Raw genomic sequence first — 23190 nt, 5'->3', positions numbered from 1 at the left:
TTTGTTGCAGGTGTTTTTAAGCATCTGTTAACATATTTCAGGCCCCAACACCTTTCAAAACAAGATGCATTAAATACACATCATCTTTGGTAAATGCTGTCTTTTTCCATGCATTTTAAGGATCACATGTGGTTCCAAGCCAAGGGCAAAATCCACCCTCATATTCACACGATTCTGAATCACGAAATGTATAATAGGCATCTAATATCTCTTATTTTATAGATCATAGTCTGCTTATTAAGGTCAATGCATTCGAAGCCGCTCGGTTGTTGTGTTGAGATGTGGTATGGGAAAGGCGCTCGTAAAAAGGATGATGTCATTTGTTTCGACTGCGCAACCTGCTGAATGTACATCCGGGTCTTCTATCCAGGTCCTCGTCGAGAGGCTAAGGTTCAGCGTGCGGGTGGGTAAACTGCACGGCGTAGCCCCCCAGCCCATCATCACAATCGAAAATACTTATGTAAATATATTGCAGAATATTGTAATAATGCATCCCCGGCTGACTGCCAACGGGGAGGTCCGCTCTTTCACAAACTGAACGCGGGGAAAGGGTCTTTCTCCCAGAACAAGCCAGTCAACAAACCAAGTCCATCCGACGGCGAGCCTCTGCTTTAACGGCGTTTCTTGCAGTTCTTGAAATTCTTTCGCAGCGACTAACGTCGCATGGTACCCTTTGGACCTACTTTGGTTTGGTAAGTTATCGACGACATCTGATATAGCTTTGTAGAGGATTTAGTCAATAAACAATATCGATTGTTTACACGGAAGCTAACGTTATTGACATCGTGCTAGTCTTAGGTTAGCATAATATGCTAACGTACTGTAGCTTGCTAACCTTTTAAACAAGTTGGAACAGGCAAAGGCTATCTAGCAAGCCTTTAGTTTGTATTTGTGCAAAACTACTATTGAATATACCAATAGATGACCAGTATCTCAATTAGCTAAGTAAAATATCTGACATTTGGGCCTTTAGAGGTCTGTAACGCTATATTTAAGGGCCAGATGCACATTACGATGCGACGCATCAGTGTGCACGCAGTGTTCCACTGCTTTTCAAGGCGCTGTGTTAGTAACTCCATAGTGTTTGCGCTACTCATTGGGTAGAAGGCCTTTATTTGTGAAGTAATATATAGCATCATGTCACGCACAATGTAGACCCCGTTGAAGAATATGTCAGTTCGTGATATTTACTCATTCAGGAGAAAATTGCAAATGTTGCCCGGATTTTGGAAGAAAATTCGAGAAGCTTCACAAAGCAAATAGCTATTTTCGCTGTTTATGGAGCCATAAAACTGAAGCTAACAATAGCAAGTTGACAACAACTGCCTTAGCCCGTCAGATAGTAACGTTATTCATTGATAATGCCGTCACTCCTTGCCGTTGTATTAACGTTTCGAAATGTTATCCAGCGTCAATCGGTCGATCACCTTAGCTGACAGCTGAGTTTTACGTCCTGTGCCATATAAATATATTTACTTTAGGCATATTGCAACAGTTTTTCTGTAGGCACCCTACCGGTGAACAGTTTGTAGTCTTATATTAACATGATAATTCGAAAAGTTATGGCAGTGTTATTAATGTTGTTAGAGCACCTATAGCCGTTGTTTATAACGAATTTCCTAAAAAGCAAAGGGGTAAGATAGCAATGTTGTCAAGCAAAAGCGTCCTAAGGTCGAGCCGGAGAGCAAGTCAACCAAAAGAGTCCTAAGGTCGAGCCAGATATTTTTAGAAGCGCGTCGCGCTGTGGTGAAGTGATGATCTCACTTCCATACAAGGCTGGCAACCAGATAGATCAGCTCACCATAAATTATTGTTACTTGGACTTGGTAGCCATTATTCAACAGCGCTGGATAAAACACCCGTAAAAAGAGGAAACGAAAATAGTAACATTAGATATGGTTTCAGAATCAGATATGTCAGACTGTGTTGGAATTAAAAAATGACTATAATTAAAATAAAACTTTTTTCTCTCTTTCTCCCCTTTTTTCATAATGTATTAATCTGTAGATAGGACCATAGTAACAAAAGCACACAGTCATACACAATGGGTGCATTTTTGGACAAGCCAAAGATGGAGAAACAGAATGCCCACGGCGAAGGGAACGACCTGCGCTACGGGCTGAGCAGCATGCAGGGCTGGCGGGTAGAGATGGAGGATGCACACACAGCCGTCATTGGCCTGCCATGCGGCCTCAGGCCCTGGTCCTTCTTCGCTGTGTACGACGGGCACGCTGGCTCCCAGGTGGCCCGCTACTCCTGCGAGCACCTCCTGGAGCACATAACCAGCAACCCCGACTTCCAGGGCAACGCAGAACCACAGGTGCAGGCCGACGGCGCCGGAGACGGGGCCAAGGAGATGGAGGTGGAGGAGCCCAGCGTCGACCAGGTGAAGGTGGGCATCCGCACAGGCTTCCTGCAGATCGATGAGCACATGCGGCAGATCTCAGAGAACCGGAAAGGCAGCGGCTCCACGGACCGCAGCGGCTCCACGGCCGTGTGCGTGATGGTGTCGCCACAGCACGTCTTCTTCATCAACTGCGGCGACTCGCGCGGCCTTCTGAGCCGCGGCGGCACCGTGCACTTCTTCACACATGACCACAAGCCCAGCAACCCACTGGAGAAAGAGCGCATCCAGAACGCCGGCGGCTCGGTCATGATCCAGCGTGTCAATGGCTCGTTGGCTGTCTCGCGCGCCCTCGGCGACTTCGACTACAAATGCGTGCATGGCAAGGGCCCCACCGAGCAGCTGGTGTCGCCCGAGCCCGATGTGTGTGCCGTCGAGCGCTCCGAAGTCGAGGATGAGTTCATCGTGCTGGCGTGTGACGGCATCTGGGATGTCATGGCCAACGAGGAGCTATGTGACTTTGTGCGCTCACGGCTGGAGGTCACTGACGATCTAGAGAAGATCTGCAATGAAGTCGTCGACACCTGTCTGTACAAGGTGAGAACACTTCATTTAGTCAACACTTTAATGACATGTAAGTCACACTCGGACATCTGTCAACTTATATCTAAACATTCAAATGACGCATTATTCTTATCTTATTCTTATATAAGTGACACTCGGACATCTGTCAACTTGTTTTTATATCTAAACATTCAAATGACGCATTATTCTTATCTTATTCTTATATAAGTCACACTCGGACATCTGTCAACTTGTTTTTATATCTAAACATTCAAATGACACATTATACTTATGTCAACTTTTGTGCAGAAGATCAACTTGTATCCATGTGACTCATTGGACAGTTTTCCTATGTGTGATTTAGGGTGACACCACAGCTTTTCCTGCTATCACCCAAAGAACTATGAATGATGTGCTAACAGCTCATTCATCACTATAGCTTAGCTATATTACATCTTTGGCAAATCGGAGCTCGGTCTTGAGCTTTTGTAAATGGCGGCATAATGGCCATTTTCTGAGTGTGTGAATGTGCTCTTCGCCAAGCCATTTATTGGTGTGTTCTTTTTTTAGTTCTGTTTTTAGTTTTTTTTTAGTTTTGTTTTTAGTTTTTTTTTGGGTCCAGAGTTACGAAGAATGCATCAGTCAGAGAGGGAACACGTTGTTTATCAGAAAGACAATCCCTCCGCCTTTACAAGGTTTCCTTTGTGCTGGGAGCCCTGTTGAAAATCAAATTGAACATGGACATTTAGCATGCATGTTGCCCTTTTTCCAAACAACTCTTACACTGTCCTTAACGACCACTCTCAGGACATTTGAACCAATATTAAAAATTCCGGACTTTTTAAAAGTCTACTTTGTGCCCTGGCGTGGGGACATGTAAGATAGTCCCACTCCCACTGAAAAAAATGTATTGGAAAAGTAGTGTTTTGTGAAATTTATAATTTGATAAAATTTACAAAATGAGTACCTGTAACTAACAGCTGATCCTAAACATGATTCAGTTTAATAAATCAGGTAACTGTCCAGACAACATCTCTCATTTAGCTGTGAACATGCTCATGGCTCTATTGTGAGCTTACACTTGATTACTGCTTACTTGCCTTAATCAGGGCTCTGAGTTTAACAAAATAAAAAATTGAAATCAAAATTTAGTAGAGGAAGGGAATAAAGGGGTAGGAATAGCAACCTGCTCCCGGCCACTGAGACCTATAGATCCCAGAATCCCAGGCGGGCGGGACAGCTTTTTCTCTGCCATGCAAGGGTGTCAACTTCACAACATAATGTGCAGTTCTTCTTATTTTTTACTGTTTCATTCATCATCATCCCTCTCGCTCTCTCTCTCTCTCTCTCTCTCTCTCTCTCTCTATCTATCTATCTCTCTCTATCTATCTCTCTCTGTGTTTACAGGGGAGCAGGGACAATATGAGTGTGGTACTGGTGTGCTTCAGTGGAGCGCCCAAGGTGTCCGCTGAGGCCGTAAAGAGGGAACAGGAGCTGGATAAGTACCTGGAGAGCAGAGTGGAGGGTACACTAAAACTCTGCACAGTCACGCTCACACTTACCACACACACTGGCCAACTCGTACAGAGTGAAGGGTACACTAACACTCACGCTCACACTTAACACACACTGGCCAACATGCACGGAGCAGAGACAGTGTTGGCCACACCTTTGCATTAGGCTAAGAGCTAGTCTTGACTCTTTCACAAAGTTCCGCATGGTTCTGTGGAGCTCATTTTACTTACTCCTTTTGACATTTATTCAATATTTGTTAAGTAGAGAGCAGTATGTAATCTATGCTTTACACTTTGCAGTAATATCACAGTGCTCTCTCTCTGGGGCCAGTGCAGTAATGGTACCCAGGCTTACAGTTTCTCACCTCCCAACACTGATTGGATGACTAGATAATATAATATATAATATAACAGCATAGTTCTGAGATGTAAACCTACTTAACCTATCTAACCTATCCTAGACTCGGGGTGTGTTTGATTAAGGCTGTTCTTCCTCTTTGCAGAGATCCTGAAGCAGAATGGTGAGGAGGGTGTCCCTGACATGGTGCATGTGATGCGCACATTAGCATCAGAGAACATCCCCAACCTACCACCAGGTGGAGAGCTCGCCAGCAAGTGAGTGAAACAAACTATTAAACGTTATGAGATTTACGTTTTCTCATTTGGCAGATACTTGTATCCAAAGCGACTTAGAAATGAGGAACGAGGTGTGCATTGCCTGCATCCAGACCCACACCAATGCGCATGCAGCACAAGAGCAGATACTCAAATGCCCATGTTGATACAAACTAAACTCAGTCAGTCATGAACCTCACAAATGCCCATCCACTCCAGAATGCTCACTATTGCCACGCCTCAACTGAAACTCAAGCATACAGGCCTACATCATATTTCACTGGCATCCAACTATATCAGATAACACATTGATCGCTTTCTATACACACATTCACTACAACCTCATCGGAAAGGCCTTCGCACACCGTTCACAAAGCCCTTACCTTTGTGTGAATATCATGCACATGAAAGGATACCTTATGGACTGACTGACTTTTATTTTTCTTATTTTTATTTATTTCTATGAGATGTTTTATAATTCTCACAACCTGTTTGTGAAGTGACCTTGGGTGTCATGAAAGGCGCTTTAAATAAAATGTATTATTATTATTATTATTATTATACCGTTATACCTTGTAAGTTGCTTAAAAAGTGTGCCTGTTTTCCTCAGACGAAGCGTTGTTGAAGCAGTTTACAACAAACTCAACCCCTTCAGAAACGACGACACAGTGAGTATGACACCACCACATGCCACTTCACTCTAGTTCTGTTTGAGAGGATGGCTATGTGTGTGTGTGTGTGTGTGTGTGTGTGTGTGTGTGTGTGTGTGTGTGTGTGTGTGTGTGTGTGTGTGTGTGTGTGTGTGTGTGTGTGTGTGATCATCATAATCAGCATGTGTGTGTGAGATTAACGATGCCATCCATTTGAGCTCATTGTAGCCGCCATACCATTCTGTGAGCAATGCTACTCCTCATCTACCTCAGTGTTCTGCTCAGGTCACCTCTTTCCATCCAACCATTCACTCTCCACTTTTCACACCTTCACTTGGTCTCCCTCATTTCCTCAGGTTTCTGTAGGGGGTTTGCATTATGTTTGGTTTTGTAGTATAATCGTCATTCTTATTTTTTCTCCACTGGCAAAAGACCTTAGGGAAAGCTTTAGGGAACGCACCATGAGAGGAAATCACTGAGCAGTTCTGATCACGGGCAAGAGGAAGCCCCTGGGATAGTGATTTTGATGACATGTACTGGCCTCGTTACTTGAGTTCATGTCCTGTGAGGAACAGTTAGCAGGGGCGGGATATGACCGAGGCTCTGGTCCTGCCCTGCTGTGGATCTTTGGTCAGACCAATTCCCGTTCTATCCTGTCTGGGTGTGACGCCATAAGCCCCAGCACGGCCATTGGGACTCTCTTTTTTTTTTTTTCAAAGATTTATTTTTGGGCTTTTATGCCTTTTAATTGATAGTGCAGTTAAGAGTGGGACAGGAAATGTGAGGGAGAAGAGGTTGGGAGTGGACTGGAGAAATGACAGCAGGCCAGATTCGAACCTGTGTTCTCCATTAGCGTCAAGCCCCAAATGTGGTCGGGGCTACTGGTTGCGCCACATTGCCCCCCGCCATTGGGTCTCTTATACAACGGTCAGCTCCAGGCCAGTTATATGGCTGCACAGGGGGCCATGAGCACCAGTGTTGGGTTGGTGTACTTATCACGTCGCCATGGGTGTCTTTAGGACTGGGCGTCCAGGGCTACAGCCCCAAATGTTTTAATTGATATTAATCCGATCATGCATTAAAGCCCTCGAAAATAATATGATACAAGAACGATTTGGGTCTTCTGTGTGTCATTCCAGTCAACCCACTACACACTATTTGGCACACGTCCATTTTGTGTGTGTGTGTGTGTGTGTGTGTGTGTGTGTGTGTGTGTGTGTGTGTGTGTGTGTGTGTGTGTGTGTGTGAGTGTGTGAGTGTGTGAGTGTGTGTGTGTGTGAGTGTGTGAGTGTGTGAGTGTGTGAGTGACTGAGTGACTGAGTGAGTGACTGAGTGAGTGAGTGAGTGAGTGAGTGAGAGAGAGAGAGCACCTGTTACAAGGCTTGTCATTGTTGGCATCTGGTGGTAGCCAGCTAGCTAATTCACTAAGGCAAGATTTGAGTGTGCATATATGGATATAAGGGGTGTGGACAGATAATCAAATATCTGAGGAACTGTTTGCAGCATAACTATTTGAAATCTAGTATCCATATTCGGTTATTATTTACATCACAGAATTGTGGGAAGTTATGCAAAAATAAGGGATAGTTTATCAAATGCTCACTTCAGATCATTTAAATTGCTCATTTGTGGACATGGTTTGCACACTCCAAATAGTCTTAGTATTCTTTTGTGGAGTGAGATTGCGCTATATACACAGAGTTTTACTTCAGATGGAACTAACTTTTACTGTAACTATATTTAAATAATCACCAAAATAACAGAATCATTTGTGGACACTGTTGGATATTTGAATAATAGAAATGGTATGCACACCTGTAATGGATACATTCATAAAAACAAATTGAAACTACATCAGGAGTGTTGAACTCCTCAAAACCCATGAGAAAATATTGCATACTACTGTGCAACTTAGCAAAGGTTAGGCATACTGTGTATGTTAATAGTTCTGTAGTGTAATTCATTATTTTGCCCGAACATTTTCTTGCCCTATAAGCGTCATCTACACCATCTCCTGCAGTTATTTGATAATGTCAAATGATAAGTCATGCGCTGCTATGGGCTTGGGTGGGGTGTCATTACATGAAAGTACAGTCGGGTTTTGGCCACTTACTCATCGTGATATTTTCCAAAGCCTTTTAAACGGCTGGTATGAACAAGCTTAGTTGACTTTGGTTTGGAAGTAGGCTAGACTCCGCTGCATTGTGCATGCCATAGCGTGCCGGCTTTCGGACATTGTGCAAGCACTTCATCAGTAGAACTGGCTTTCGGATGTTGTGCAAGCACTCCATCAGTAAAACTGAAGCAAGGAGACCGTGCTCACCAAAGGCCATATTGTAAAACATATCATATAAAGGAATTTCTTTGTGTGTGTCTGACTAAAAGGTTTGGACCTGTAAAAGACCTTCCCACAAATGATGCAAAATGGTTATATATCATTTTTATTTACACTAGATGGTCACAGAGTTGTGAACTTGCTCAGCAGTGAGAAACATGCGCTTTAAGTTCTGAATAGTTGGTATTGTATGTTGACTCATAGACCAGTCGCCCTCATTTGGCACAATTACTAAGGACTGTGTCTTACACAATTAATAAGGTTTCACCATGTCATCCTCATTCGATCTGATTTTTTTGTGTCACCCAAATACTCTACATTTATTGAAAACCCCCAAAGACTTTCGACATGTCCTTGAAAGGAATCTTATGGGGTTGAGAAAAACATGAACAGAACACAATGAGGGGGCAAATTAACTAGAAGTTACTGCTACCCAACGTTCAACTGTCCCAACCCACTTCATGTCTTCACCTCATCTGCATTTAATGCTGTTGTCATTTTTAGTCTTGTGCCACTACACATCTTACACACACACATACACACACACAAACACGGATACATACATCCATACAGACACACACACACACACACACACACACACACACACACACACACACACACACACACACACACACACACTCACACTCATACATACAGATACACATATACATACACACACACACACACACAGGTCTAGTGAGTAGGGTCGGGGCTCTAAAGGCCTGTTTCCTCCCTCTTTCTGCTGAAGGACTCAGCCTCCACAGAAGACATGTGGTGATGCACTAACATACCCAGCTTTCCACCTGGTCTCCACACAGCGCCCGCATCTTTAAAAGAAGGGAAAACTGGAGGAGGAGGCGAAGACGAAGACGACGACGCCGACAAACACCCTACAACACCCCTTATGGCCCTCCTTGCTTTCTCTCCTGGGAATTTTGGGGACTCTAGTCCGCTGGGTTTCATTCCTTCAGTCCTTTACAGACTTATGAAATCGACTTCCTACAAGGACCCCCCCGCCCCCCGTCTCCAAGACCCCCCCCCCCCTGTCTCCAAGAACCCCCCCCCCCCTCACACACAAGCTCCAATATCAGCTGTTTCCCCTCCCACCAAAACTGGCGTAAAACCAGCGCGCCCTCTGATAGCTCCCAGTACACGTGCTCCCTTTCTACAACCAACACCACCTACCACCCACTCCCTCCCCTTCAGATCAGCGCCTCCTTTTGCAGCCTCCCGCAACATTATCCACCAACCAGCAACAACCATCCTCCCTCCAACAGTACCATTGCACTCTACCCTAAACCTGAGTCCTTACTACAGCAAACAGTTGGTTATAACAAGATTATTATTTTTATTTTTTAAACTTCATTTTGATCAAGATTTTAATTTTTTTGTGGTGTACAGTTGTCTAGTGCATAAGTGAAGTTTGTATCAAATGCAGCTAAATGGTGGGTAAAAAAAAGCTACGGTTAAAAAAGAAAAAAAAGGCTGCCTTGTGTTTTCAGAAACATACAGCCCTAAGTCCCAGCCCCTTCCCACCACCACATAACACACAATGTGATTGTGTTCCTTGAAGAAACGGGTAATTGACACGGGCTCAGAGCATGTTCAGTTTTTATTGATGACTTTTGTTTTGTTTGTTTGTTTTTGTAAACAAAAGCACCTGCTTTGTAAGGTAACCTTTCTTCATGCTCAGTTCTGTTATCACAATGTTCACATGTCAAACCCTCTAATGTTGACACTCTTGATCTCTTGAGATTTCACATTTCCACAAAAGACGGAGCCGAACTATTCCTTATACCAAGCTAAGCTAATCTGTTTTGTGCTTTTGTGTGCGTGCGTGCGTGTGTGCGTGCGTGTGTGCGTGAAAGAGAGAGAGAGACCTTTGAATGGATACAATGGGTAAACGTACTACATGCAGCCATTGTGTGTGTTTTGGGATTTTAAAGCTCTGTCAGTAAGTGTGCTGGGGTGTTGCAGAAGAGGCTGGTGTAGAATAGAATGGTATGGACCCCCCCCCCCCCCCCCCCCCCCCCCCACAAACAGACTGACACGCACGCACACACACACACACACACACACACACACACACACACACACACACACACAACCCATTCACCTATTGCCCCTTCTTTACTGCCCCGTCTCTGTGTATCTGGAGTAGGCTGGTGGAATAGGCTGGCTGGAGGGATAGCATCTAATGTTCAGGAACCACACAGACAGAAGGTCTGGTTTGTGTACGGCTTTACTGGTTGGTCAGACCAACCAGAATGTCTGGAAATAAAGTCTCCAGAAGCTGGTTTCAAATGATAATGAGTGTGAAAGAGTTGAGATTCTTTTTTACACGTTAAAAACGGCTTGGGTTTTTACATTTCTTTACTGTATGACTTTGAATGAATTGTAAGGAAGAACAAAATCTCTATGAATGCTCTGACCTTGTCTGTGTAGAGAGCGTATCCCTGTTATGAGTGCTCTGAGCTTGTCTGTGTAGAGCGTATCCCAGTTGTAGATGTACTGGCTGTCCTATAGGCCAAGGGAGAATAGTTCGCTGCTATAGTGTTTGAATGATTTATGCATCTGACTGGTTGGTTGGTTGGTTGATTTGATTTGATTTGATTTGATTGATGATTGATTAATTAATTAATTTTTGCATTGGTAACTTAACCCTCCCCATGCCCCATTCTTTGTGCAGTTTTCGTCAGTGAAACCGTTTGTAACTTATTAAGAAAATATAAAAAAAGTATTGTGGCTAATTATAGTAATGATTTATATTATTGACCCCCTGGACAAAATAAGAAAGCTCAAGTTTTGTTGGTAGTTAAGGCTTTGGCCTCAAAGGATTTGACTTTTAAGTATCTAGATTTTTGGATATAGCGTTGTGAAGAAAATGGTTGTATGGCTAGAGCATCTTGGCGAGTGTATCCTTCAATGTCTGGACACTAAAATTAGTTTTGTGGTTTGCAGCCCCCTTCGACCCCCTTCGAGACTGACAATCAGACGATGTTAAGCTAACCGCAGTTCCCTGGTGTGTCTGTTAAATTTGGCTTCAACAGCGCATGCTTTCTCTGGCCCAGCTGTAAGCAGTTGAATAGTCTCCCCCAACCCCCTTCTTCATTTTAAACAAACAGTCTATGTTTTTTTTGTTTTTAGTTTTTTTTTTTGCACAGCTGTTGCAAAAAATTGAACAAATTTAGCAAATGTCCTCAAAGCAGTGTTTAAAACAATTGTGGCATTTGGTTTTTGCCCTTTGCACACAAGTAAATGATGTACTATATACAAAATGCCTCATGTCTCTGTGATGTGACCCTGATGTGCATACCTTGCCGTAAAAGAAATCCAGTGTCACACCAATTTTAGGATCGTAAATAAAAAAAAGAATAAAAAAAAAAAATAGAAAATGTGGAACTGAATCCTTTAGTGTAAGTGTGTTTATGGCCCAGTCCTACATCCTCTTCCCATTGTCATTGTGTGCAAAGGGAACCAAGAAGACCATGGTGCATTGGTAGACCCTGACGCCACACACACACACACACCCCTGACAAAAGCAGTGTTTTTACCTCTGTTTTGAGTGGATGTGAGCGATCTTTCTGTTCACTATCAAGCTGCTCTTAAGAAAAGCCCTGATCATCTGTTGTGCACATAAGCTAAGCTATTTTTATTAAATGATTAATATGTATATTTGTACTCATTTATAAATATGTACACAAATGAAGTAATCAAGGAAAATCAGTCCTCCTCTTAACCCATTCAGATCCTCGTAAAACTGTTTTTTCTGTCTGTCATTTTAATATTTTCAGACTGGAAATAAACCTATTTTATTTGAGCCCGGTGTCTGTCTTCCTCTTGTTGAAAGTAGTAGTATGACAGCTAGTTGTAGATAGCATCAGCTCAAAAGCGACACTGACAGATTATCCAAGGTCGTGTTAACATTGGGTAAGACTGCATATCAAGGAAGAAACCCAGAAACATTGGATACATGACATGTCTCAGGCTAAGCATTGAAGCACTAAAGTGGCTCCTTCAAAGTCACATATCACGTATGGAGAATTTTCTTCTGTTTATTAATCATATGTTGGTGTTCCTGAAATCCTCATTCTTTCTGAAAGGAGATGCGTAGGCGTAGAATTCATTTTCATTTCTGAATGAAGAGGCACTCTTGAGTGCAAAAAGATCCAGTTCCATTTAATCGTAATGTTTTTAGGCAAATTCTACTGACATGTTTAATGTCTCTCAGGGAACTGAAATGTCCTAAGCTTTTTATATGCTTGTTATGTGATTTTCTAATACTGACACCTATAATTCAATTTTTCTTACCACACTAAAACTGAGTTTCCGCAATGTTGTCTGTACTAATCATTTGGCTAACCTAAGTTAGGTGATGAAATAAATCATGGGGAACCAGTGCAAAAATTGCAATCGTTCACCAGTTTGGCCTCTCAAGAATCTCAAGTCAAATTCAGCATCATCATTCAGAGTCCCTGCTGCTTCTCTGATTTCAACCTCACCAGTTACCACTGCTCAGGAATTCATCCGGTTGCATTCTTCAAAGCACTTTATCAAAAAAATGCCCTCCATAGACTGCATGTTGTAAAACCTGATCACAACCATCATTGTGTGCCAGCATTGGCTCTTTTAACTCACCACCACCCTTACCTTACCTAACATGGCATCTGAAGTCCTTTAATTATTATGTCAGTGATCCGCTTTTCCCTTTTGAAAGCATTCTCGGTTGTCTGACCTGTCACTTTTTACTCATTCAGAGAATAGCAAGGAGCAACCTTTGCATCTTGCACTCTTATCTTATTCTTACAATGGGCCATAGATCTAATCATGTACATCATCTTTTGATTATTTGAGACCAACCGGAGGAAAGGTTAAAGGTTAAAGGGCTCTTCTTCCCTCCTTAATCTGCTTTGGTACTCTTTTAATTTATTCTCTGGCTGCTTGTTTCCTGAAGAGCAAAGTCCTGTGCTTTCTTTCAATGGCATAAACGGCACGTGCTGTCATTTGTAGTCCCTTATGAAAATTTCCTTCAGTTTTATTAAGCACAGCTTGACACACTTGGTTTTCTTTGCCCTGTGTAATGGCCATCTAGTGAGTTTTTAAATCCAGTTGTTGTGGCAGTTGTCATTGTATGTCATTTTAGGGGTTGGTTAACCATAATTACAAGACAAGGAAGGGCCAGCCAGGTATTTTGTCTCTTCTCTTAATGCCTGTGCAGTTAGCATACCTGGTTCCTTCAGGCCACAGCAGGGTCCAGATGAATGTTTGAAATAAGGGAACATATTTAAAAACATTTGTTTAAATTTGAGATGCTCGAAGGATGACTAGCTCTCTAAGTAAGGCACTGGCTCATTATCTCTTTCTCCGATAATCCTGAGTGTTTTTATTGATAACAAAACGCACACCTTTGTCTTTTCATCATCTTACTCTTTTATCTATTCACATTATTCAACACTACATCTCTTTTTCTCCATTTATTGGTATCCATTTATTTAGTTTTGGTTTGATTTGTGTCAAACTGTTCACACAAAACATTGTCTTTACAAGGAGAGCCTGACTCCACTGTCATGGAAACAGGGAAAGGAAAAATCATCTTGAAAGAGTGGTGGCCAACTCGTTGCATTCACAGTCAACAATGTTAAGGTAACTGTTCCTTAATAGCATTATAAGCAACCAGCTTATCTCTGATTTAATCAAATAAACTTTTGTTTACATTCTTTTTTTATATCATTAGAACATTAGCGCAAATGTCATATTGCCTTTGTTCTCTTGAGGCCCAATTCATTTGGAAGAATTGGGGGCCATTTTCCTTGCATAGTAAAAGTGGTCAAGCCCTGGATACTACTAACTAAAGCATTGCATTCATGTTTCGAAGGATGGGCATCTTACAAACCTGCCAGTGTAATTAAACAGGCCTTGGGAGTATTAACTACGCATGCATGTGCATGTGTGTATCCTACTAGCTGCCCATGTTTGTATGTTTAAGTGATATTGCCTTGAGCTTATTGGCTAAGGCTCCTGTTTTTTTTGTCTTTTTGTTCACACATTATGTTGTTCTCTCTCCTCATTTGTCTGCAGGATCCTGACATCCTCTTCTTCCGTGGTTTCAGCTAAAACTCTGAGAACAATCCACAGGAGTGCAGATTCATCCCATTTCCCCTTAATGCCATCTACTACAACCTTGCCCAAGCCATCTTTGTTCCACGCCATACTACCAAACTCTGACACTGTGCGACTAACCTTTACCAGTGCCTCTCCCTATACCTTGCAGAACTGGTCCACCAGGTTATTCACCAACACGCTGAAAACCATTTATGCCACCACCTAGTATAGGACGATGTTATCTCAGGCTTAAAAATGTCTTATTTCTCAGTTTGACATGTACTTGAAATCTTTATAAGGCTACATTAGAGTTAACCTTCCTTTCTCTGATCAATAGCTGAGTTGCCTGAAGGCATCCAAAGACGTGCAAGGTGCTCAAACCACTGTTGGTGCTAAGGTTTTTCATGTACACAAGGTTTAATAATGTATTGAATGTTATTTATGAATGAAAATGGATGTGTTACATGATCTGTCTCACGCTTTTGGAGACCTTGTCAGTGTAGACATGGCCAGCCAAAGAGCCAATTAAGCTCTAACATCACCTGACCAAATTTTAAATGAATATTGTATCAATAAACACCTCTCAACCAGTTTGGAAAGATTGAATTGCCTTGCATAATTGCCCTAAAGCTAACAAAGCTACAATATTAGTATAAACCATGTTACACATTACAACTAATACTGCTTTTCTCTCTGTAATCAAAATGCTGTTAGTGTTCCAGGCTGATATTAATTGTACTTTTTTATTTCGTCAACCACTCAAGACCTGTTCATAATAGCGTTAAGTAAAGGAAAAAGTTAATTCTGTCCCTAGATTACATAGGGTCCCTTGTATAACCGCTACACAAATCCATTTCTGCCACAGGGAGACATTGTCCAAACCTCCTCAGGGCCCAGATCGCCTCAGGCTGTGGATCTGTTATTTAAGCACAGCCGATGGATTATTTATTTTACAGTTTTTCATTTAGTGAAGTGTCCAACTGGTGAAGAGTTGAAGAGTGAAGAGTTGACAGGGTCTGACAATGACAATCTAGTACTCGTAGGGTCTGTGAAACAAGATGTACCATTCTATAAGATGCTAAATTATTTTTTTATTAATTTTGTAATCACATTTTTCTTTCCACTAATAGAGTTAATCGGGTTAACCCTAGGTGACGCTTGGTCCCTGACATTCTGAGGAAAACCAAACGCAAGTCAGGAATGCCACACGATGCATAGATTCATGTCTACAGATTTCAAGTGAATGAAGTCAGATAGGAAAGGCAGACGTGAAGGCACAGAGCAGCCCAAGAGATCATTGTAGTACCTGGTGGGAAATGCTACAGGAGAGCGGTCTCCAAAGCCTCTGATGCATAATGCGTACAGGTGGATTTCCCACGACCCCACTCAAAGTGAGACTTATTGTGCCCTGAGAAATACTCCATATACATGCCAAAGAGATTTTGAAATGTTGTTATATAGCCAAGGGAACCGGTGTAGTTCTAACCTACGCAATGAATGAACTAATTATCTTGACATTGTTAGTTCGCACCTTGCTTCATGTGCAGGCCATCAGGACATTAAGCAAAACATCAATAAGAAAAACAAGAAAAACATCCCTAATGCATACTGCCATAAACTCACCTGTCTCCTCAGGTCTGTCATCACCCTTTCTCTGCTGATAGCCGCAGACAACAGAGATGACAAGAAGTCTTCCTCTTTCTGTCATCTGTCACTCCCACTCTGCTCTCTCCTGCACTCTCACCCTCTCAAGAGCCCTCATCCATTCTATGCTCTTCTTTCTGGTCTTGCAGGAGGCTTTTCAGGTTTATACATCGTTGCTCAAGAACTTCAAGAAACCCTTCTATCTCCCGCAGGTCAGATGCCTTGTCCTCCTGCGCTGACTTTCGGGAGGTCTCGTCTTCCGTCATTTTTTCCACCAATCTCTGTATCTCAGTTAGGTGTCCTTGGGTCCAGCACACTCTGATCTCAGATAGGGCAGCTTTAATGTCAGACTGGACGGCCTTATTGATGAAATGTAAAGGGGTATCCATTATCGACCATAATGGAATGTGGTTCAGAAATATGATGAACTGATTAGCGCGCAACTGGCAAAATAAAAAAACAGATACCTCGAAGTTGAACTGATATAGGAACAAAACTAACGTAGTCTACTGGAAGTGAACCGTGTTCAAAATAGTATCAGTGCAGTGCTTTTTTGCTTTTCGTTGACATTGGAAATATAGACTTAATTAATTCCATCTGTCATTTCAATAGCCTACGAGTAAAAAGTTAACCAACAAAAAAACTATTTTGGGAGAATCAGGCTTGATTCCGTGGAAAGCATGGACGTAGTTGTATCAATAAATACAGCAGAGTGCTCGTCTGTAAGGAGAACTCAAATGTCGTTGCTCCACATTGCCACTCGGAACTTATTTAACGACGCATCGGGTTGCAGTTTACAGTCTGTGTACATCACTGCATGATAGTGAGAACCTATTAGTTTAAAAGACCAAGATATTGCTTGCAATGGACGACCAGGGGTGTCCGCGATGCAAAACGACGAAATACAGAAATCCATCTCTAAAGCTTATGGTCAACGTCTGCGGTCACACACTGTAAGTAGCTTTAAGTTTGTTAGCTAGCAATGGCTACAACAGCTATCATGGGCTTTGTACTCCTTGACAGCTGTGCTAGTAGTTTCAAGTTTTGACTTTTATCAGTAAAAGAGGTTACTAGGGATATATAAATCATATAGCCATATTGAATAAAGCAGGTTATTGCAGTCTACATTTAGCTTGGTTTGATAATGGCCTAACTTTTACGTCGATTGAACACAAACATAGGCTACTTCGCTAGCTGGGACCAATATCTCATGTGTCTTCTAAGCAAAACATGTATTTGCACCAAACATACGAATGGAACGGGTCCCCTTAAAAATAAGCACATGCTTTGAAAAGTAAGAATATCACAGGGGTATTGACTAGAACATAACTACACACATGGTGTGAGGCAGGTTCATTTTTGTTTTGTCAACTAGCCAGCCAATTCAAGTTTGTATATTGAGTGTTTTGTGGTTGTTGCAGATGCGAGAGTTGTGTGGAGATGCTGTATGTGCGTGGCTCAGGGAACTGCATTCAGTGTGATACGCCGCTCAGGAAGTGCAATTTCCGTGTTCAGCTCTTCGAGGATCCAGCAATTGACAAAGAGGTGGAAATCCGCAAGAAAGTACTAAAGATGTAAGTACGCGCATGCACGTGTAGTTGATGGGATACTTTTTGTAGTTTACATTTACTATTGTAAGATAACCCCTCCTCTCCCCTGCAACCTACCACCGGAGTGATATGTGCATGTCAGTGTTCGAACTCCAAAGTAATTTACATGCTGGTGTTTTTCTGCCTCTTGTTTAAGATATAACAAAAGAGAATTTGACTTCCCAAGCCTCAGAGAGTACAATGACTATCTGGAACAGGTGGAAGAAATCGGTGAGTGTGTCTAATTTCATTTGTTTTACGTCAGACATGACTTGCATGCATAGAAGGAATAATTGTGTTGGAAAGAATGGCTGTGTAGGTAACCAATGTTCAATGAGCCCATTTGCAATTATGATCCATATAAATGGCAGGAACCTGTTGAGATTTAAACATGCGCTCATCTCTGTCTGCATGCAGTCTTAAATCTGACCAATAACCTTGAGGTGGAGAGGACGCGGCAGATCATGGAACAGTATCAAAGGGAGAACAGAGACGTCATCCAGCGCAACAAAGTGAAGCTGGTGAGTACGATGGTTTGTGTGTATGAGCGGAGTCAATGCGTTTGCATACATGTGTATGTATTCGGCTGAACCAGGTCTTTGCACCAGTGAAGTATGACAACATCTGGATTGTAGAGGCACCAAATCACCTGACAGGACCAGACAGACAAACATTATATACTAAAGAAGACATGGCAGCAATAAAGCCATCACATATTTTAATGTTTTCAGTAGGCCTGACTCCTGGCCCCAACATGGTAGACTCAAGCACAGTGGAGGAACAAATGTTATGCAATCTCTCTCGTTCCTTTTCCCTCAGACACGTGAGCAGGAGGAGCTGGAGGAGCTGCTGCTGCTGGAGCAGAAGAGCACTGAGGAGAGGAGGCTGGAGCTGTTGGAGGAGGAGAAGAGGCAGCTCCACGCCAAGAGAAAGAGCAAACAGGCCTTGCTGGATGAGCTGGTGAGACATACACAGATCTGTACACGGAGCAGCAGATTGATATTATCCCTTTCCAAATCTAGATGACTCACGCACATATAATTGTTGTGAAGAATAAATCAAAAGTGGTACTTTGTTCCCAATTTTGGGGGTGTCAGGTTCAGGGGGGCATCACACAACTAAGCAACCTCTCTGAGTTAATGTTGTGTACATCCTACACAATCAGTGCCACCGTTATTCCTAAGGCCTCAAATCAGAAAAATGTCTAGAAATTACTGAAAAAAGCTGACTTTAAAAGGTAATTTTCACAAATACTACATCTATTCTAAACAAAAAGGTTTTGGGAGTAGGAAGCTCAAATTATGGGATGTCATCTCAAGAGGTCATGGGTCAAGGTAATTTTCTGTCATCACAAAAGATTATTTATCAAGACCTCTCCCGTCCTGTGCCCTGTGTGTGCGTAGGAGAGCTCCCAGCTGCCTGCGTGTGTCCTGCTGGCTCAGCATAAGGACAGAGCTGTTCAGCTGGAGCAGCAGATCGAGAAACAGAAGCAGGCTGTCAAGACTACCATCTTCTCCACAGGCATCCCACTGGTGAGTTGAACTCCCTTATGTGTGTGCTTTCAGTCATGATTTTGTACATCTATTTCCATTATTGGAGCTGTCATGGCAAAAAGTGACCAGGTGCCAAGAAGAGCCAAGTTGACGTAATGCTATCGTTTGTATAGCAACTGTCACTCGTTTGAAAGCCAATATTACATCACCCGACCTCTTTTTGGCGCCCAGTTACTTTTTTGCCATGACAGAGCCTGTCTATGGCCTCATAAAGAGAACACACTTTGCAATAGCATGTACAAATAAAAATGACTCTTGTAGCACTACTTGATTATGTTTATTAACTAATGATATCCTTTCTGTTTCTCAGGGTCAGACGGTGTTGCTGCAGCCTGTGCCAGAAATCCGGGAGGTTCTTTATCACCATCAGCCCCTGTACATCTACACACACGGGCCCCCAGTACCGGAGCTGGACCAGCTGCAGAGACTTGGGTAAGACTCGCCGTCTAGCTGTGGGTATAGAGATTGCTAATGTGACGTCATGAACGCAACGCATTTTGGGAATCCGCGTCACAAACAAGTCGGCGCGAGCATAGACATGTACACTCATAGATATATGGATGCTGGAAATTGGGCAACAGGTTGATGTCCCCGGACCAGTCGCTGTGCTCATAGGGATCAACTCCTTTGAGTTTTTCGATATACCTGGTCTTTGCGTCTTTATTTAATTTTAGTCTGTATGGCCCGACAATGTTTAATTTCTCGCGCTGCATTTGGTGTGATTTTGAAGTGCTTGAAGCCGCTAACTGACCGCTTACAGCTACTGTATATTCAATACGTACTAGACCAGTTCGCTACTTGCTGCTTGGACTTCAATTGTTTTCAAGCAGCAAGCAGCGACCTGGCCAAACGTACCCACAATTCTATGCGTTTCATGACGTATATTAGCAATCCTTATTAGTGTGGCTACTTCTGTGTGAGGGATGTACCAGGGCCATTCTTCTGGGGATTCAAAATGAGAACTGTTCAGGAGTATTGGTTTAGCTTCCCGCTGTCACTATGGCATTTTATACTGAATGGATTGGCTCTTTCCGTGGTTTCTTTTTTTAAGTTGAAGTAGCCTACGTTTCTTTCGAGTGTGAAACCCTTTTCAGCTTTTTTTGGAATTCTGTCTAAAATGCCATTCATTTGCTGGGCAGAAGTGTGTGTTTTTAACCTGGTCCGTGTGCCCTGTATCATGTTTTAAACCACCAAATTTGAGAGATGTGTGGGTTCTTCCCATTCATCTGATGACGTTTCCTTTGAATTTTGTCTCTTCAGGTACCTGAACCATGTGAGAGCAGCATCCCAGCAGGACATGGCAGGGGGCTACAACTCCGCATTAGCCTGTCATCGTGCTGTTCAGGACGCCTTCAGCGGTCTCTTCCCCTGATCTAGTCTGACTTCAGCTAGACACCAGCCCCATTTCTGTAGAACTACCCTTCAGGAGAGCGGAGCTTCAGCCTCAACCCCCAACATCTGATACGACTGCCCAAGCCCCCCAGGAGCATTCAAGTCTCATAGACAAATGAGTGGGACCAGGCAGTAGATCTTGTGGAGATTCCACAAGAGTTAACTTCACCAATAAAATCCCCAAGGGTTTTTTTTTTGGACAATACTACATCTACATTGGGGCGTTCGCAATGCCATCAAGATTGCTGCTCTTTATATCTTGAATGTATACAGAAAACAGGACAAGAGGAGAGCCGTAGTCCTTTGTCCTCATGAGGATCTTTGTTTCAGGGCTTACTTGAGTGAGTGTCTTTTCCTTTTCAAATGATGTGTATATATTCTATTAAAATATTTTTACAGACTATTTTAATATGTTGTCTGTTCAGCACTTCTTGACTAACAGAGTGGAGAATAGGGATGTAATGTTTTATTATAAAATAAGAGAAAATGTACAGGATTGTCAGTATGTGTGCATCTTTCAGTCCAGTTTCTCTTCGCATTTCTGTTTCTTAGCAGCTGGTTCATCTTGGCTGTCTGAAAACGCACACACACAAACAAACAAAATGGTGTCATGCATATATCAAATGTATTGTGTGTGTCAGATATGCACGTTCTCTCTCTTACCTTTGTGTGCACCGTAAAGGACCTCTCGTGGTAGTGTGAATGACACACACATCATCTCCTTATTGGGTGCCACGTTTCTGACCATGTGTACGGAACAGTGTCCCTCCAGCTCAAACCCCAGGCTGGCTGACGCCCGCGCCACCATATCCTTTTTTGGGTTATCCTCCTTGGAAAACCCATAGCAGTGAACTTTTGGGAGATTGGACTTCCCAGAAGCCTCTTTGTCCAACTCAGGAACTAAAAGACTTTTGAAGGCATCCAAAAACTCCAGAGCGAGGGCTGGCAGGTTCATCACAAAGTGGACCCCCACCTCACTGGCCAACAAGCCAGGCAACTGCTCTCTGACCGGCCCCCAGATAAACTCCCGGCCGTCCAGGTTAAAGGTTGTGACCTTGGAGGTGACCTTATTTAGTTGGCAGTTGTGCTTGAGCCAGCGGTAAGACTCGGGGTTGAGGTCGTTTGCCAGGACCATGCAGCCACGACGGGCTGCCGGCACGGTGAAGGGTCCCACGCCTGCGAACACATCCAGCACCATGTCACCACGCTTGAGCGTGGACACCACCCGCTCGTGCTCGGTGCTCAGCCGTGGGTTCCAGTACACTTTGGAGAAGTCAAACTCGAATGGAAATCCATTTTCACGCACCTATGGGGACAAATCTGTTTATCTCACATGATCACATCTGGAGAAATAATTGGCCCCAAAACTACATCAGCCCAAAAGACAAATCACATCTTCTGATAAGGGTCTGTTATTATGGGTAGTGGTGGAGTTATATTGTACAGGTGTGTTGCGAAGGGTGATGAATGTGTGAACGGACATGTATCAACTACAGCTATATTCAAGAGGTGGGAAGCTGACCTTGGCCACCATGTTATTCTCCCCAGCCAGCACCTCCATTTGGAAGTTGCGATAGGTGGAGTCTATGGTGTTGGTCTTGTTCACCACGCAGGTAATGCCTGGGTTCTTGTCTATGAGGACTTGTCCTGCGGAAAGATGTAGACAAGATCAAAGTCGTAAAGAAATTGCCTGTGGACTTGAAATTGCCTGTCCCTTATATCGATGTATATTATGTATGCATGTTTCAAAAGTGGACAATATCAATTCAAAGGCTTAGACATAAACAGTTGATGGTGTCGTTCTGGATATTAGTATTCATGGCTAAATCAGTCAGCAGCAGGGATAAGGGCAGTTGAAGCGCTCACCTATAAGATTCCCGTATGGCAGCTGGTGATCTCGCAGATTCATATGTGCGATATGCCCTACGCGGCTAAAGCCGCTGGTTACATCCTGTCCTTCTGGCAGCACTGCGCGCAGAATTTCATCGGTCTTCAGATTGTCGTATGTCAGCTTCAGCTCATGCTGGCTGACTTCTTGCGCTACCTCGAACGCCCTCAGTGTCCCTGCCTCCTCTTCGCTGAACGCGTCCGAAGAGGTGATCTTCGTCGGATCAAGCAGGAGCAATTTGTGCTCACTTTCCTCACCGCCATCCTCATCAACGACGCGTTTCAATCCCGGCCTTTTCAATGCGACCCTTTTCAGACGCTTAACGACCTTGTTCATGACTACCTTTGGTATCCTAATCCCTGGAACAGTAATCGTTTGGGCAAAGGCTTCACGGTCCAGACAGGTCATACCCCTGACCGCAGAAGGAGCTATGTAGAGCTCTGGGTCGAGCGAGGGCTGCTCTTGGCGTGGCATTGGTGTCAGCATTGTTGCTTTAAATCGGACAAGAATCGTACCTAACGCTCGTTTAGGGCTTCCACAAGGGAGAGGGCGCAGCATAGATGTCAGGTTAAGACAATGTTGAGTCTCCAGTACAGCAAAAAGGCTTTTGCATGCACTTCTGTTGAAAAGTAAATGGGTTATGAAATAGACAGGCAACCTTATTTCGTTGCATGTCATGGCTATGAGCAATATGACTAGGCTATGAGTAGCTAGGAGTTTGACAGAACACGTGATAATAACTGTTTAACGATAGAAACATGCACAAACTTGTGTAAAAGCAATAATATTAACGTTATTAATCAAAAACTCACAAGAATGCTCACCTTATCATCGCCAGCGCCGTCCTCCGTGCTCACGTGTATGTAACACACGTCATCAGTAGTGGACGTTTGTTTTCTACTTTGATTGGTTGGGTTGACGGCTGCAAACAGCAAGTAGGTCATGTGACTTAAACAGAACACAACTTTGAGAAGAGATGATACTGTGCCACTTAAGACTT

General features: G+C 43.1%; 3 protein-coding genes across 5 annotated transcripts; 2 read left to right on the top strand and 1 right to left on the bottom strand.

Annotated features, from left to right (window-relative positions):
- The first annotated feature begins 381 nt into the window (after positions 1–381).
- On the top strand, positions 382–14723 carry ppm1aa (protein phosphatase, Mg2+/Mn2+ dependent, 1Aa). 3 transcript variants are annotated; one of them, XM_080850138.1, is made up of 7 exons: positions 382–692; positions 2008–2941; positions 4316–4433; positions 4926–5037; positions 5648–5705; positions 13570–13665; positions 14101–14723. In XM_080850138.1, the coding sequence occupies exons 2-6, from the start codon at positions 2045–2047 to the stop codon at positions 13618–13620; spliced, it is 1236 nt and encodes a 411-aa protein (XP_080706264.1). In that variant the 5' UTR covers positions 382–692; positions 2008–2044; the 3' UTR covers positions 13621–13665; positions 14101–14723. The 3 variants fall into 3 exon arrangements, with proteins under 3 accessions (XP_080706264.1, XP_080706265.1, XP_080706266.1); XM_080850139.1 differs by lacking the exon at positions 13570–13665; XM_080850140.1 differs by lacking the exons at positions 13570–13665; positions 14101–14723 and adding an exon at positions 8771–10037.
- A 1850-nt stretch (positions 14724–16573) lies between these two features.
- mnat1 (MNAT1 component of CDK activating kinase) lies at positions 16574–20617 on the top strand. The gene is made up of 8 exons (XM_080849855.1): positions 16574–16721; positions 17190–17342; positions 17515–17588; positions 17775–17878; positions 18177–18317; positions 18761–18889; positions 19221–19342; positions 20171–20617. The coding sequence occupies exons 1-8, from the start codon at positions 16633–16635 to the stop codon at positions 20280–20282; spliced, it is 924 nt and encodes a 307-aa protein (XP_080705981.1). The 5' UTR covers positions 16574–16632; the 3' UTR covers positions 20283–20617.
- Positions 20618–20800: 183 nt separating this feature from the next.
- Positions 20801–23058, bottom strand: trmt5 (tRNA methyltransferase 5). Its single transcript, XM_080849732.1, has 5 exons — positions 23015–23058; positions 22169–22809; positions 21825–21949; positions 20966–21608; positions 20801–20875 (listed from the first exon to the last, which is right to left on the bottom strand). Exons 1-5 carry the CDS (start codon positions 23020–23022, stop codon positions 20820–20822), a joined length of 1473 nt encoding a protein of 490 aa, XP_080705858.1. The 5' UTR covers positions 23023–23058; the 3' UTR covers positions 20801–20819.
- Between the last annotated feature and the right edge of the window lie 132 nt (positions 23059–23190).

The sequence above is a fragment of the Sprattus sprattus genome, assembly GCF_963457725.1.
Source record: "Sprattus sprattus genome assembly, chromosome: 13".
Taxonomy (NCBI): Eukaryota; Metazoa; Chordata; class Actinopteri; order Clupeiformes; family Clupeidae; genus Sprattus; species Sprattus sprattus.
Note: the sequence above shows the minus strand (reverse complement) of the source record. Positions and strands in the feature narration are given on the sequence as shown.